General features: G+C 42.0%; 1 protein-coding gene across 1 annotated transcript in view; it reads left to right on the forward strand.

Moving 5' to 3' along the window:
- LOC144828094 (1,25-dihydroxyvitamin D(3) 24-hydroxylase, mitochondrial-like) overlaps positions 1-13,070 on the forward strand; it is a 160,881-nt gene extending 147,811 nt beyond the window's left edge. Inside the window, exons 13-14 of the mRNA XM_078686224.1 lie at positions 10,419-10,529; positions 12,969-13,070. Coding sequence (XP_078542350.1) covers positions 10,419-10,529 — 111 coding nt within the window. The 3' untranslated portion in view covers positions 12,969-13,070. The remainder of the gene's footprint in view (positions 1-10,418; positions 10,530-12,968) is intronic.
- The last annotated feature ends 4,231 nt before the right edge of the window (positions 13,071-17,301 follow it).

Consider the following 17,301-nt stretch of genomic DNA (forward strand, 5'->3'; position numbering starts at 1 on the left):
ATGTATTAATCTTGCCATTGTGCCAAGCAAGTGTCGGGGTAACACAGGCATACCAGTTGGGCCCAAAATCACACCATCCACACGTCTCGGTCTACACCCATCCTCCTTCCATTTCTCTCTTTCTTGCCAAGGAGCCGATTCCTGCCACTCTCTCACTTCATCCCACGTAGGCACTTCTTCAAACACCTGAAGCTGGCAGCTGGTTCCTGGCCCCCCTCGTTTTGGATTTACAATATACCGATCTTTGGCACACCATTGGGCCACTCGATCAGCATAATCGTTTCCCAGTGATACTTTGTCCATGCTCCTTTGATGAGCAGTACATTTTACCACTGCCAGTTCTTTGGGCAACTGGATGGCCTCTAAAAGGTCATGAACAACCTTTGCATTCCGAATGGGAGTACCTGAGGAAGTCATGAATTCCCTTTGTAGCCACAATTGGCCAAAGTCATGCACAACTCCATAACAGTACTGACTGTCAGTATACACTGTTATGCGTAAGTCCTTCCCAATTTTGCAAGCCTTTATCATGGCTATCAATTCGGCTACTTGTGTAGACTTGATGTTATATAGGTAACCTGCTTCTTCAATTTTGGTGAAAGACACTACTGCATAAGCAGCACTCAAGCCTCCTAGTTCATGTCTTAGACAGGAACCATCCACAAATAGTTCTTTATCATGCTCAGGCAATGGTACTTCTTTTATGTCTGGGCGTGGCTTAGTACTGAACTCTGTCAGGTCAATACAATCATGTTCATCATCATCCCCACCTTCTATTTCCAAGGGGTCGGGGAGTAAGGTGGCAGGGTTCAGAATACCGCACCTAACAATGCTTACATTTGCTGCACCCACAAGAATCCTCTCGTATTTAGTCAGCCGACTAGGGGTGAGATACTGTGTTTTAGTTCTGGTCAATAGAATTACCACTCCATGTGAAACATACACGGTCACAGGATGTCCCATGACAATGGACTCACTCTGTTCCAAACTTGCACAGGTAGCAGCTACTGCTTTCAGACAGCCTGGTAACTCAGCAGCTACTGGGTCCAATGTGGCAGAGAAATAAGCCACAGGCCTTCTGGTCGTGCCATGTTCTTGAGTCAGGACTGACAATGCGCAATTATCGCGAGTGTCACAGAAAAGGGCAAACTCTTTGGAATAATCTGGCATTCCCAACGCAGGGGCTGTACACAGACAGTTTTTCAGTCTTGTGAAAGCCATTAGACTTTCATCGTCCCACTCTACAACATCTGGCATTCCTCTCGTGGTCATTTTTATCAAGGGCCTGGCTAAAGCTGCAAATCCCAGAATCCACTGTCTGCAGTACCCTAATACCCCCAGGAACATTCTGACATCTTTTTGAGTACGGGGCAACTGCATCTTTTGAATTATTCTCACTCTTTCTGATGTGACTTTTCTGACACCCTTTTCTATCTGGTGTCCTAGATATTTTACTGATTTCGCACAGAACTGTAGTTTGTCAGGGGCCACTTTATGCCCTTTCTCACACAGATGATTTAGGAGGGCAATGGTGTCAACTACACAGTCCCTGTGACTTTTAGACGCCAGTAGAAGGTCGTCTATGTACTGTACTAACACAGAGTTCCCAGGTAAGATCAAAGTCTCTAGACATTTTTTCAAGATCTGATTAAAGATAGAGGGGCTCTCTGTATACCCTTGAGGGACCCGGTTCCAACAATACACGTGACCCTCGAAGGCAAATGAGAAAAGAAATTTGCTGTCGGGGTGCAGGGGTATCGAAAAGAATGCATGACATAAATCAATCACAGTGAACCATTCAGCATCCCAAGGGATCTGGTACAATATCACTGCAGGGTTTGGGACAATAGGGCAGCAAGGAACTACAATTTTGTTAACCTTTCTCAGGTCCTGCACTACCCTATACTTGCCACTAGGCTTTTTGATGCCCATAATCGGTGAGTTGCATGGGCTGCTCATCACTTCCTGTATGATGTCTCCTTCTAATAATTTTTGTATTTCCAGAGTGACACCTGCTTTCACTTCAGCATTCATTCGGTAGGGCCTAGTGTTAGGATATACTGCATTGTCCTTGATGGCTATCTGTATGGGGTCCACATCTTTCATCAACCCCACATCCTTTCCAGTGAAATCCCACACCTCTGGCTTTACGGCTTCCTGTAGTTCTTGGGGCAAGTCCTGCAGGGTCAATCTTTTAATTTCTGAGTCAGGTCTAAGTAACAATAATTTATAAATGCCATCTTCATCTGGGGTCTGTATTTCCACACCTTTTGGTGTGCAAAAGATGGTACAGTTCATTTTGCACAGCAAATCACGACCCAGTAGATTCACTGGACTGGTGTCACAGACGACAAATCTATGCATCTGTTTAAAATTTCCAATTGAAATCTCCATTGGTTCGGTAACAGGAGTACTAATCAATTGATTAGATACACCCACTACTTGGATATTTTCTCCCGAGAGGGGTAGGTTTGGAACGTCCACTGTTCTTACAGTAGAACGGGTAGCGCCAGTGTCCAACAGAAAGGTGACATCATTTCCGTCAACCTTTCCTTCAATATATGGTCCAGACTGGTCTACCGGCAAGGAAGCGCCAAGTACGCACTCCTCGTCCTCCCCTCTCAGGCCCCGTCAGTCCTGATCATTACAAAGGAAGGTATCATTCAGCAGATACTGCGAAGTTGCTGTATTTCTGTTCTCCCCGCTTTCCCAAACCTCTATCTCTTCATCTTCTGCCTGTCTTCCCCTGTATACCTGCTTGGGTGCTCGAGGCACCTGAACTGTTTTTACCTGGGGTTGAGTCTTTCTTGGTCTTTCTTTCTGCGTCTGTGGAGTTAAATCAGGAGTTTTTTCATTAACATCGACTAATTGGGGACACTCGTTTCGCCAGTGTCCAATTTCGCCGCACTGATGGCAGGGAAATTTTTTCATAGCCTCTTCCCTGCTAAATTTGGGCCGGGGCTTTCCTCCACCCCCTCCCCCAGGACCTTTGTTCTCAGCATTTTTAACCATGTTACTCAATTGTTTTTCCTGCTGTTCTGCGAGCTTCACCTGAGCCCACATCACCTTTTCCTTAAGGGCCTTTTTCATCTCTGCCATCTCGTCCTCGCAGTACTTAGCGTACCGCAGGACCTCATCCATTTTTTTTGTATGCCAACAGATTTTATTATCTTTTATCCACTGACAAATTTCAGGTCTTAAACCATTTACAAACCTGTAAATAAAGTGCGTCATATCCTTCAGGTCGATGTTATCAATACCACTGTATGTTTTAAATACCTGCAATAACCTCTCATAGAAGGAGTGCACTGTCTCGTCCCTTTCCTGTGTTGTTCTATCTATTTTTGTCCAATCAGTTTCCTTTGCGGGCACCTTTTCTTTCAAGTGCTGAATTACCTGCTCATATTTTCGCATGACATCCTTTGATGGCTCCCCTGTTTCTTTATTTCTTGGGTACTCCTCACTCGGCCAGTCTATGTTTATTTTACACTGGGTCCATAAATCTACTGGAACCACAATGTCGAAAAACCCATCCAGGTCTTTCCACAGACATTTCTGTACCTTCACGAACCTCTCCACCTGCCTGTACCAGTCAACTGGTTTCTCTCGTAATTTTGGAAAATCGTTCGTGAAGGACACAATATCCTGCCTAGACCAGGGCACATGCACATATTTCCCTCCTGGAACTTCGCGCATGGGGCATAACTGCTCAGGTTTTTCTACCTCTCTTAAAGCAAACTCAGGAGTCACTTGTCGGGAGCGAACCTCTTCCCTCTTTTTCGCCCACCTGCTTCTCCATCTTTCCACATCTCCCCATTTCTGCAGTACCCCCATTAATTCTTTAATCTGCAACTTCTTCCCTGCCACATTCAGGTGTTCTATATCTTTGTCTGAGAAGTCTGCTCTGTACGGTTTCTATAAGGGCTTGGATTTTGAGATATCTACCCCCATACTAACTGCTGTTTCGGTCAGTTTTTCGTGGAGCACTCTGGTGTTCCTTGTAAAGCTTTTACATATGAACGACAATTCTTCTTCAGAGTAGGTATTCAATCGATCCAACCCCACATTTCCTGCCATTAATTCTTCTATTTCAACCCTCAGCTTGTAGAGGTCTAAAGGTTTTGTTTGCGGAGTCTGCTTCTCTAATTCACGACTCCAACTCTCAATTTCATCCGGAGTTACCAGAGAGACATTCCTAGTACCTGTTGCTGTCTCTAATTTAATTTCTTTTGTATTAAAAGGGTTATGCCTCTGCTGTATTCCCTTTCCAGTCTGTTTGTTTGGCAATTCCAAAAACGCAACTTCAGACTCGCACTCACTGGACTGATCATCTATGATGATCGGTTCCTGTCTCGGGGTTGCCATGCCTGGGGTCATAACTGGAGTAATCGGATTTCCCTGACCATTTCCGTATAACGGGACCACCGGTCCAATAGTTACTGGAATAGTCAATGCCTCAGGACTGGTATTTAACTGGGAAATTTTCTGAATTATTTCTGTTCTTTGTCTAGCTAGAGCCTCTTGCTCCTTTTCCACTAGTACCCTTCTTAAAGTTGTGTCATGTAATATCTGTGGGGTCAACGGAGGAGTAAAACTCGGGGCAGTAGGATGCGTTTCACTTGGTCCTCCCCCATAATTTGGTTTCGGGAATAAAGTTCCAGTATTAAAGGACCTGCGCTCTTCCCCATATGGAGGTTGAACAAAAGGCAGTCCTGAATTCGATGGTTTCTCTTCGCTTTCATACAAGGGTCTGGGAAAAAAGATTTTCGTACGTGAGTATTTTTCTTCCTGGCTTGCGGGCACTTTGGGATATATATCCCTTGTTTCCGTCGGTTCGGGTTTTTCAGGATAGGGCAATACTTGACCACCCCCTCCCAGTCCCAGGGACCTGTCTTCTTCCTTTAGGAAGTGGCGTCGGGGAACATCTCCTACACTGGAAGGTCGGGTTCCCTCATTGTAAGGTGGCGGACTTCTGGTACAGATGTCATCTATTAGTTCATCATCTGAATCCCCCAGGGCCCCCCAATGCTTACATTTTTCAGTACTTTTCTCACCCGCTCCAATGTTATGACATGCCGGCATCATGGGAAACAGACCCTCAACAATCATGCTCTGTCTCCACTGTTTCATCCTTTTATCCCTGGACTCCTGTTTCTGCCTGGGGTACCACTTGGTCAAACCCTTGTCCATTCGGGGTCTTTCTCTTTCAAAAGCCTCAATCTCCCATTCCTCTAATGCCTCATACTGCGTTAGTCTCGGTCTGGGATGCAGTTCATTCATTCGGGTTCTTAAATTAAATAAGATCCTACCATTGAAAGTACCATCTAACGGAAAAGCCAATACTCCGTCATCTTTTGTGTACTTCACCCAATTTTCCAACCACACACAGGTATTGTACCCTCGGTCAAACATCATGAATGAGGCGGGAGTATTGGGTGCTGGGACAAGAACACCTTCCCTAGATTTAATCGGTTTGTCCGTTTTAAAATAATTTTTCACCTTACTTACAAGGGACAATTTTCTCTTGGTTCCGTACATAATATCGTATCTATTAGTTTTCCACTGATCCCTTTCAAACCCTAGGTGCCTTGGATCAGGTCGAGTTCCTGTAGTCTGCGAGTGCCACATACGACTTCTACGCTAAACTTTGTTTACAAACTACCTCCAATCAGAACGCGCTTCAGAAATCCGTGCGACCAATGGGTGCGCGGCTCTGAATAAGCTCCGCCAATGGGTGCGCGGCCCCTTCGTGAGACAGTTCCCACGCTCCGGCGCTCACCCCTCCTTTACAATTCCAGCTCCGCTACCCGCCCGCTGCTTCTACCAATCCCAGCGCGGCACAGAGTGACGTCAGAGGCGCTTCGCGACTGACTCCCTCCCTTCACAAGGTAACGGAAACTTTCTTTCTTTTAAAGTGCTCAGTGCTTGGTTAATTTACAACAAATACACATTCGCCACAGTGTTCAAGTGTCTAGACAGAGAAAGAATTGTTTTACTGCAAGTAAACTACTTCCATTTACTTTTCACGCGCTGCGGGCAGATCTCTTCCGCCTACCCTTCACTCTAGCATCGGTGAACCTGTTATTCCCCTAAACTCATCCACTTCTTTCCGGGATATATTCCGAGTTTAAGGTTTCTCAGCGGACCCCTCTGCTTTCACGCTAGCTCCGAGGAACCTGCTACTCTTCCGATGTGACCCTTACTAGGTTACGCCACTATGGGAATTTTGCCAATGAACCCCGTTACTGTCATTTATTCACACATGTATTCAGAAAACCCTAGTTAGTGCTTCCCGGTTATCCTAACCTGCACCTAACTTTCCTCGAACCTGTGACCTCAGGACAATGGATTCTATTCACCACTTGCCCTTTCAATTCCCCGGGGAGTTCGGACAACATACAACTAAACGATTGACAATTGCATGGATTAGTACATATAACAATATAAGAACAAGAATAATGGCAATACAGTAATTCATGAATTATTTTTACAAGATATTATTCGTGCGTATTCACAAGAGATTGATCAGGTCTCTTAGAACAGCCGCTCTTCTAGCAGCATCAATATACTAGCAGCTTCCGACTCAACTAGTCTAACTGGTCCTACCTAACCTTTAGCTAGTCCCTAACCATCCTCTGATCTACCAGAAAACTGATAGAGCGCGCGAGGCCACCCGACCAATAGTTTTCGCCGTTTCCGGCTTCAGGGCCCATATACTTTTCAAATCACCATATACATCGATCAGGTGACTTCACGAGCTCTACCAAGTTGGTGTGTGTGTGTTCCCTGCTACCAATTTTCGGTGCACCCGACTTACCATCCACCGATGCGGGTGCCTAATGACCACAATGAATCAGGGAGCTAGCTGTAAAAGAAAGGCAGCAAAATACAAACCCAACCAATAACATTCAAATACTGTTTAAAATGACCACGGACAACTGGAAGTTTTAAAATGTTTATCTAAAGTTCATTATTTTCTTGCATGAGGTACAATAAAACAAGGCAATCAATAACCAAGATAACGTAAATCACATATGCATAAAGAAATAATGACAGAGTAATCATCAAAGTACTAATAAAATGTAACGAGAAAAGATACTATGCAAGTCAGTATTATCTAAACAGGGATAGCCTAAGTGTGAGTGACTATAGGAGAGCTTATAATGAATAACACGCTTCACTTAAGGTGAAGGGGCCTTTGAACAATCTAGGCAACGAAGTTCTAGACCATATCAGGAAATGACACACTGCTATGCAAAATATAATTTCTAACCAGTGAGAAGACATAAGAATAAACTTATGGAAATTATAAATGACTTTCAATAGTTGCAGAAAGGCATGGAAAATATCACATATGCAATGTTGAACTTTATTAAAGCAAAAGTTAGAAATTCAGAAGGTGCAAGATTTAAAGAGTTTTCAGAGCAATATTTACCTAGAAAGGTGTGGAAACCAAACCCTGGCCACGGGTCAGTTAAGGACAGGAAACCCTCAAGGAAGGATACCCCTCAAGGACGGCAGGTGCAGATTGGACACCCAGGACAGGACAGGATACCCTCGGAATAGGAATCAGGACAGGACCCTCAGGACAGGACAGCAAACCCTCAGGACAGGACCCTCTTCAGGACAGGACCGGAACCCACAGTTCGGAAGCAACGCCTGCGCTCCACCCGCTCTGCAGCTATCGATCAAGACCCCGATTGGGTCAGCGAACTCCCAGCTAAGTGCTTTGCCAGCACTTTAAGGTTCAGTAGAACCTTAGCCTATGGTCAAATTCGGACAGAGTGCTCCGCAGCGCTCTGTATCTTCAGTCACCTATTGAGTGCGTTGGGTCAGTGACAGGTCAGCTAAACCAGACAAGTCGGACGGTTCACTAGGTGAACCCAGGGTAGATATACAGTTTGGGGACAGTGTACCACCCCCCAATGTTGCAAAGTGTCAGAATCCCTCAATTTCGATTGGTCCTAAGGTAGGATTTGGGTAACACACCAATCACAATACACGATTTGAAGCCTTCATTAACATATTTGGGTACCGCCTAGCAGGTTTGGGGTTCTCATGAGAACTGTGCAGGAAATTAACATTGTAACACATGAGGAGCAACATTCGCCGTTCTCGTAGCGCAGAGGTGGCTTTCCCAGGCGCATCTTGACTGTGGCTGCCAGCTGGCTGAGTTCCACTGTCCAAAGTGGCCACTTTTCAATGCTCCCTGGTCATGCGCAGAAGAGACCGTCAATATGGCTCCCAATCAGTTTGGACCCCCATTCCCCGCGGTACATGAAAAGTAAGCGAAAACAAATTAATACATAATAATGTCATTATGAAAACACATCACAGGGTTTGTACTTTTAACTCATCATCAAGAAATAAACTTATTGCATCTAAATGTTAGCTACATTGATACGGGCACAAGAGCAGTGGCACGAGCAGTACCACATGATAAGCACAGCTATGAATTACGCATGCGCATAACTTTCCCTCCACTTCTGCAGACGCGTCAGGACACGTGAGTGTGGCTGACGCATGCGCAGTAACTAAAATACAAGCGGCGGCCATATTAGAGGACACGGATTAAATTCATTAGAAATACACATAGGCAAGCTTCGGGAACTTTGCCTAAACAGAATAAATGTTAGTAAAACATACATTTTGTTACCTTATTACACATAAACGAGGTTCTTGACTTCGGCAAGCCGCAAAATATGCGAAGCTTTGCTTCATCAGAACTACTTCCTTAAACCCCTACCTGACCCTGCCTAAACCCCTCTAAAATCTCCCTGAGCGTATCCCCTTTTGCAGTAAGTCTGCCCCTTTTCCCAACCACTCCTTCCAGTCCCATCAACATGTAATACTAAAGTGTATACATAAGTGTGCAGAGACTCCACAGTGGATGTGGAGAGCTCCCCTCAAACAAGTACAGGTACAGCAGATGCATAAAACATTGTTTGTCGTATGTGAACTGTAGAGCACAGTATGTTTCATAGTACCACAAAATGTACTACAAGGTGCAGTCAATGAATTCGGCACAGAGTGTCCAAAGCAGCCCCAACACCCACCGACCACGCACGCAACCTGGGAATCATCCTCGACTCAACGCTCTCAATGACCAATCAAGTCAACGCCGTCTCCACCCTCTGCATGCTCCGCAAGATCTACAGATGGATCCCGACAGATACAAGAAAGACAGTCACCCAGGCCCTTTTCAGCAGCAGACTCGACTATGGAAATGCCTTCTACGCTGGAGCCCCGACCAAGCTCATCAAACAACTACAATGCATCCAAATGACTCGGCACAACTGATCCTCAATGTACCACGAAACGGCCACATCACCCCCCACTTGAGAAACCTGTACTGGCTCCCCGTCAACAAGAGGATATCCTTCAAGCTCCTCATCCACGCACACAAAGCACTCCACAAGACCGGCTCAGCCTACCTCAACAGACGGCTCTCCTTCTACATCCCCAACCCCTGGCTACGCTCCGCTGACCTCTCACACGCCACCATCCCACGCATCCGAAGAACAACCACTGGCATGAGATCCTTCTCCCACCTCGCTGCCAAGACAAGGAACACCCTCCCATTGAGCCTACGACAGACCCAAGACCTGCTGACCTTCAGGAGGGTACTCAAGACCTGGCTGTTCGATCACTAGCGGCCCCGCCCCCCTAGCGCCTTTAGACCCTCGCGGGTATGTAGTGCGCTTTACAAATGATTGATTGATTGAAGTAGAAACTTTTTGCTGAAGGATTGTGAAGGCACCAAAGTATGCAACTGATTGCAATGCAGCAGACATTCATTTCTGTTAAACCTTTAAGTTTACTTGATCTTTTTTGTTCTGGAATAATGTTGATACCTTTGTGAAATATGTTTTTTTAATTGTTCTGTGTATTACATATTCCATTCTTGGAGTTTGGAGATTCCTGGTATATAATCTGGATAGGTCTTGCCTATGCCGATTTTGTGCCCTATTTCTCAAAACAGTTGTCCATCCTATCTGTGTTTGTTCTGATTTGTTTTATTTTGCTATAAAAAATACTCATTATTAATGAAGAGTTCTGCAGGATGATATAAACAAATAAAAGGATTTTTGTTTCAAGGTTAGATATAATAGATTCACCAATGCAAATAAGAAATAATGCAACTGCCCAGAAAATACTGAAGGGGGACAGTATAATTTTTTGATTTGTCAATTTAGCAATCACTGGTTTTAGGATATAGGGCTATTGTTGTCAGCCGTGGGTAATATCAATTTCTATCAGCTTTTGTTTGGCAGCAAATCCAGACGCTGTTGAGGCTTCAAACATTAAATGAATCCAACGTCTATCTTTATTTGCAACGTTTGAAGTGAAAAAATATTGAATTATTGATCTTAAATCATAAACTGTACAATTATATTGCCTATTTGTATTTTTATCAGCTGATTCAGAATTTCAAGATTCACGCCACAGATAAAGAGCCGGTAAAAGCACTGTTTTCAGGAGTGATGATTCCAAACAGAAAAATTCCAGTTTCGTTTGAAAAGCGTTAGGTAAGAAGCAACCTGTTTTGAGCTGAAAATGCAATTTCCACTATGATGACCACCTTCTTCCAGGGCATTACAAACACTGTTTCCAGTCCTGGATATTTGTGTCATAGTGTAATGCATTCTGGGTTTTATAGGCTTTTTCTGCTTCTATTGACACCTGAAAACAAGAATTTGTAGTTGAAACAATCAGGACAGGAGACCTTGGGCCTAATTCACAAAGGTAAACGTACACTTTTGCGTAAGTTTATGATTGTTTGCTGTTCACAAAGGGATTTACGAGTAGTATCTTTACGAGTGCATAGTCTCTGCACATAAAAAGATAGGACAGTCCTATCTTTTTACATGCGGGGACTCCACACTCATAAAGACACTTCTTGTAATACATTTGTGAATAGTAAACAATCATAAACATACACAAAGCGCAAGTTTATCTTTGTGAATCAGGCCCGGGATGCAGTAGCGGTTGCCAGTAGGAGTTTCTGCAGGGCGGTGACGTGGGCAGGGGGAGGGGCAGGGTGGGGGGTAGTAATGTATGGATTACGGAGTTTTACAGGTAAGTAAACATTTAAATTAAAAAAACAAATTTCGTTGCGCGCACAGCATCAAATTCGTTTTATTTATTTAAATATTTACTTACCTGTAAAGCTCCGTAATCCATAGATTACTACCCCCACCCTGCCCCTCCCCCTCTCCACGTCACCGCCCTGCAGAAACTCCTACTGCCGACCGCTACTGGTGGGATGCATAATGGCAGTGCACCACGTGTTATGAAGAATATAGTCTCTACCATTGTGGGGTCACATAGGATTCGTAAAGCACGTGCTATTCAAGTATTTTCTGTGTTTACTCCAGCTTCAATTCAAACACTTTACACTTAGGTGTGAAGCTTGTTAAACCATATCCTTATTGAAGGGTACAAACCTGAGAAAGGTATTTAGGACTACAGTACCAAGGTCATTCATGCGTGGCCGGTTCAGGTAAGAGCGATGGGGCGGTGGGTGGGGGGTAAATCGACAGGCGACGGAATGGGGAAAATAAAATTCAAAAATAAGTAAAACCACTTGGCAATGGGGCGAGCGCATGGTGAGTGGTCTTATTTATTTATTTATTTATTTTGTTTTCCCTGTTTTGTCATCTGTCGACACCGTCCGCTTCACAGCTCTTACCTGAACTGGCCACCCCTGAGGTCATTGCTTATAAAACATCTGGCATGGCGAGGTGTGCAGTGCCCTCCTTTCATTATGACCCATGTTTATTTAGTGGATGGAGGCACATAGGTAGATGCAGTATGGCCAATTCATTAAGTCATTTTTGTACCTGAATTTCAACTAAGGTGGACAAATAGCATACTTTATGAGTGTACGTTCATGGTTGAAACCCGCACAATACGAATTCACCCCATATATTGATTTATTTGCAGATATAGTAAACTAGCATAGTGTAATTTATATGGCAGTTGGTCTCCTGCCATGGATGGGAAATGGCCATTTTGGAAACAAGAATGCATTGGAGGGTTCAAACACCCATAAACTTGTAGACATTTAAGACCTGTTTCATTGCTCATTCCCCACTAAGCGTACATTCTTGGATTTCTTATCCTCAAGGGTAGGAGTCCATCCCTATCCGTAGTATATATTGAGAGCTTACAGTCGGTGTGGTGAAAGCAGTTTGCCAAGTATTAAAAATATTTTGCCATTAAAACAAATAAAGTAAAAAAACAAGCAGCTGCAAAAGCACTTTTGCTAAACATGTACACATTCGTACACATACATGGATGTATATTTCTACATGTGTAAAAGCTTATGAATATGGCCACTCCAGAAATTTACATTTACCACAACATCAAGATAGAAGTGCTCGCTTATTTTCATAACAATCATTTAAAAATCCTAAATGTAATCCAAAAAAGGGTACATATACAGGAGTATGTATATTTGTGAATTATGCCTGTGTGCTTTTTCCTTCAGACCTCTGAGTGAGACCTGTGGAACGTCGGAAGGGTACTTTAGGCAAGCTAACATATGTCAACAAGAGGACTCACCATCTACTATGAAATAGGCAATTTACAAGCGGCTATTTTGTAGTTTGGTGTCAATCTGTGGTGGTGCTTTAACTGTTGGTTCACATCACATTAGGGAAACACTAGCACTGGCCCCTGCAGTCTGGTAATGCCTTGCAGTGCTGAGCAATCTTTTCAGGCTATGTCTTTTATAAGTCTAGGCTGAGGTGAAAAGGGAGGAATCTCAAGTAAACTTTAGCCATTTTCATTTATGGTCAGAACAAGGACGAGCAATTAGGAAGTGCATAAAGTCTGTTTCACAGCTTTAGTTAACACTTTGCGAGTCCCACTCATGTGCATGTACCGTTCTTTTTTAAAGAAAAATTCAACAATGTGACTTGTTCAAATGACAAAATACACTAATTCTGTTTTTCCCCCCACAGGGTAAAGAAAGCGCTAGAACAACGTGGAAGTGTATATTGTAAAAACATGTTATTTACAGGATATATCTGATATGATGTACAGTACATAAAAAACACTCTGGGCCTGATTAATAAAGATTGGTGTATTCGTAGGTGTGAATTACCCTTCAAGCATCCCTTGCTTAGTCGTTTAATCCAAGAATAAACCATGATTACTCTTGGCTTACTCCTTAAACCCTAGAGTAAGCCACAAGCAAATTTCAACAGAATCTTTGTGTTCACTGTTTTAAAACATGACATTTGAAATACTAGCTAGTTCGCCAGTTGAAATAGGATCATGTATAAGCAAAGAAAACCCATTCAGTTATCTCCAGCTCCCCAGAGTGGAATTATTTTTCAATTATCAATGTTAGACATAAATGTTACTATGATATTTTATATAGCATTCCCAACCCGGTGCACTGAAACATTTTTTCAAATAAATTCTAGCTGTATGTTTTTTGTGTGAGGTAAGATCTTGTTAGGGCTCTTTTTTCTTTATTAAATAATCGGGAGAATTGTGTATAAGGAGAATTACATTTAAACATAACCTAAATGGACAATGCGTGCATTATGGGAGCTTGCATAAATGACGGGACCAGTGGCTGGTGATGATAAAGCCAAAAACGGGTATTAACAATACTACAGTAGATTAACTCTGTTAAAACAGACAGAATAATTTCCCTGAAACCAACACATTGACCTTCTTTAATGTCTAGTTATTTAACCATACAGCTGTAACACAAAGTACTGAACATTTGTAAGGAAATTGAGAATCAAAATATTGCATAATGTAATGAGCTACTCACACAGAGGCTTCCACATAAGTAAATCTACTCATGTATGTGGGAAGTGGGTGTTCCAAGGCTGGACGGCCTAGAAGATTCGACACACCCACAAACTTAAAGGCTTGTGATTGTTCACAAACCACTTACCTCCCCTGGTTAAATATTTACTTTTCTCAAAAACAGGAGTAAATCATTTTTTAGGGCTGGATACAAAATGGAAATATACCTCGATATTGTTGGAGGTATGCAGCTGCACATCCTCTGATTTTGAACACTTGTGAGAATATACTCAGGTCTATTCTTACATGCAAGAGCAAAATTATCAGAACATTGCAGGTTTACGGGCATAACCTACAAAGGTTTTATGAGTTGCATAAATCAGTTAAACTACACTGTGTGAGGTTGTAAACCCTTTGGTTCAGATTTACTCACTTCTTTAATACATGTAAGAGCCCCATTGGGCAGTGATTTAAGAGCTTGTGACAAGTAAGGGGTGACCACCATTGACAGGGGTAGCCTTAATGGCCAGTTTTCTATAATGATGAGCACAAGAAGGGCAGTAAGGGAGGCTGTGGTACAACAGCTAGGATTGATTCTTATTTTTGTTTGGATATGACAGAAATATGCAAGAAGGTGTACGGAGAACAAAATTTGATTTACTCAGATAGTAGCAGACACCCAGCAATAAATAGGCATATGTCTCTCAATAATTCGTCTTAAATATTTGTATAAATGTGTTCTAGAGATTTTAATTACATATAGATGTTTAGGACCCGTTCAGGGACTTTGAGGTACAATATCCTAGTCAGTTTATGATCATCGCACAGATGATTACCTTCTGTCACTGAAAGGAAAGAATCAAGGTTTCGCAGTATAGACATGTGGTAGTTGTCTGACCTTAACAATTTTGTTTTCTCCTTTGGATGGTGAGGTGCACATGTATACATCTTTTGGAGACCAAGCGAATACATTGGGACTTAGTGTTATACCATTTTCAAAGATATTCGAAATTAAATCCTCCATAGATTTAGGATGACTTAATGAATCAAGAGAACTCTTTCTTTATATTTGGTGCATGGTGGGCTGCTGACTTTTGTTTTTATTACCTTGCTAAACAAAGGCCTTTAAATAGTGTGAATGGATTAACAAATACCAATACACACTGGGGGGACTTCATACAGAGGTGGGGTTAATTCAGAAAGGAATTTACCCACTTGATACGTTGCGACCAGCTAAAACATTTTTAGTAGACATGGTATGCTTTAGTGATAGAATAACTGCATTTAAGTACTAATTATTGCTAGTGTAGAATTGTGTATAAAATAACTTAAAATGGTTAAGCTGGATAAAGAAAGCTGCATTTCTATAGTTGTAACATATGGTAGGATGCAGAACATGTTGCTGATTAGAAAAAGAAACCTTGTTACACAGCGTTCAGAAGAATTGTTGATAAAGTTGGTTCACGACATGTTCTAACACATACTTTTCTAACAATTAGTCATTGTTGTATACCCTCCAGCTATCAGATGACAGATTATGGCTATGGCTAAGAAGATGAGATATTGTTTTAGGAGGTGAAATGAGGAGGGCAAATTTATGGGGTGGTCTTAAATGGAGGGCTGTTAAGTGAGGTGTTGGTTAAAGTGATGATGGACAGGGACGTGACTAGCTTATGCCCGAAAAAGATTCATTCATGGGCAGATCTGTGAAATGTAGTCTTCATTTCAAAAGTCTGGCTCAAGTGCTGGAATGAGTAAAGTGAAACTACAAAGTGGTAGAAATTGTATTGGTGCTACAAAGGTAAAGTGAGGATATGGAGATTTCAAAAGCATCAGCAATATTTTGATTTCTTTGATTTGATGGCAGTGCTACTATATCAATAAAGTTGCCGGTGGGGCTAATATGATGCTGCGGAATGGGGACTGAGAATGTTAAGGATAAGTTTTAACACTAATAAAGTAATATTAGATATGATTTGTAGGGTTCAGGGATGCGGTGGAAGGGAGAGAGAGAAGGATACATTTCAGAGAGCCATGTAATTTCATCCAAGATGGTCAGTTAGAGGATCTGGTGACACCATAAGCCACAAGTGGTTTGGAAATGTCACAAAAACTCTGAGACTGGAATATACGGCTATGTTATACAAGCTGCCAGATATATATATATTTTACATATTGGATGTTTAATTGAAGTCTTTTGAAACAGGGAAACGTTTATTGAAAACAATCATATACCAGACTTTGCGGTTTGGTTTTCTACTGAAATAAGATGGGAAGAATACATACCTAGGTAGTTAAAAATGTAGGATTTTTAGAAAAACGATCTGCTTTGTTATGCAACATTTTGGAGCCAATCAACAGGGGTATTTTCGGTCTTAAATGTGTGTTTATGGATTAAACTGCAACCCTTTCTGCACGCCAGGAATTCACTAAAGGATTCATGGGCAGCATAAGCAGTTAACTGGTTCATATTTCTCTGCTAATAGTGCAATAACATAACACACTAACCCTGATCAGTTTACTACATAGTGGGCAGGTAGGAAGCAAATGCATAGGAGAAAACAAATTATAAAAACACGGGAGTTACTAAAGTAGTTTAAAGGGGTTAGGAGAAGCAATCCATATAAACATCCGTCCAAATTGCCCTGACAAATATGTAGAAGGGTGGTTCCATTATCAAAAGAAGTGTTTGTATTTTTTAACATGGGGAAATTCACATTTTTACAGGAAAAAATATTCCGATTTGTCATCTATTTTGGATAATTGTATAATTCGGTGGTAAGTACGAAGCCACATCTAAGCCAATATTTCATTCTCAAATGCACGTTTAAAAAGCAAATGCTCTTGCACGAGAATTAACGGATCATTTTAATTGTATCACAAATACTTATAATTCTGCACCTCGAAAATAAAATTTACAACATAGATTACAGACCTAGATCTTTGGTAACAGTACATGTGAACAAGTATTTATAAGGGACATAAAAAAAATAAAACAGAATGATCACAGAAAATTTCGAGGAACCCACATACTTTCAGATTCTTCCTCTTTTTAATGTGCCCAAAAACAATTTTCACATCATTTCACTTCGTAAGTGGAAATGAATAGCTTGGTTTTTCTTGTTATGAAATCGAGCTTTCCTTAGGACTAAATAATGTATTAAAAACTTCTGAATCGTCAGATAACCTAAGAGGGAAATAGGCAGAGAAATACTACATTTAAACCAGGTAACCACGTACTGCAGAACCCAGTCCCATACAAAATAAAGCAGCAGCAGTGAGGCCCCATAGCAAGGTCCACAATGAGATGGATATGCCACACGACTAAGCTGGGACACATAAAGGTATTTTCAACTTGAGAATAATTCAAATAAATTATACCCTGATACTTACAAGTTATCCTATAAATCCTTTTACCAGATACATCTGGAGTGGATCTCCCGTCGGTGTGAACGCTGAGAAATGTTTGTAGAAACAATAGATTGAAAATTTGATGGTATGTTCACAGATTATACATTTTGGCAAAAT

The sequence above is a fragment of the Lissotriton helveticus genome, chromosome 4_1 (genome assembly GCF_964261635.1).
Source record: "Lissotriton helveticus chromosome 4_1, aLisHel1.1, whole genome shotgun sequence".
NCBI lineage: Eukaryota > Metazoa > Chordata > Amphibia > Caudata > Salamandridae > Lissotriton > Lissotriton helveticus.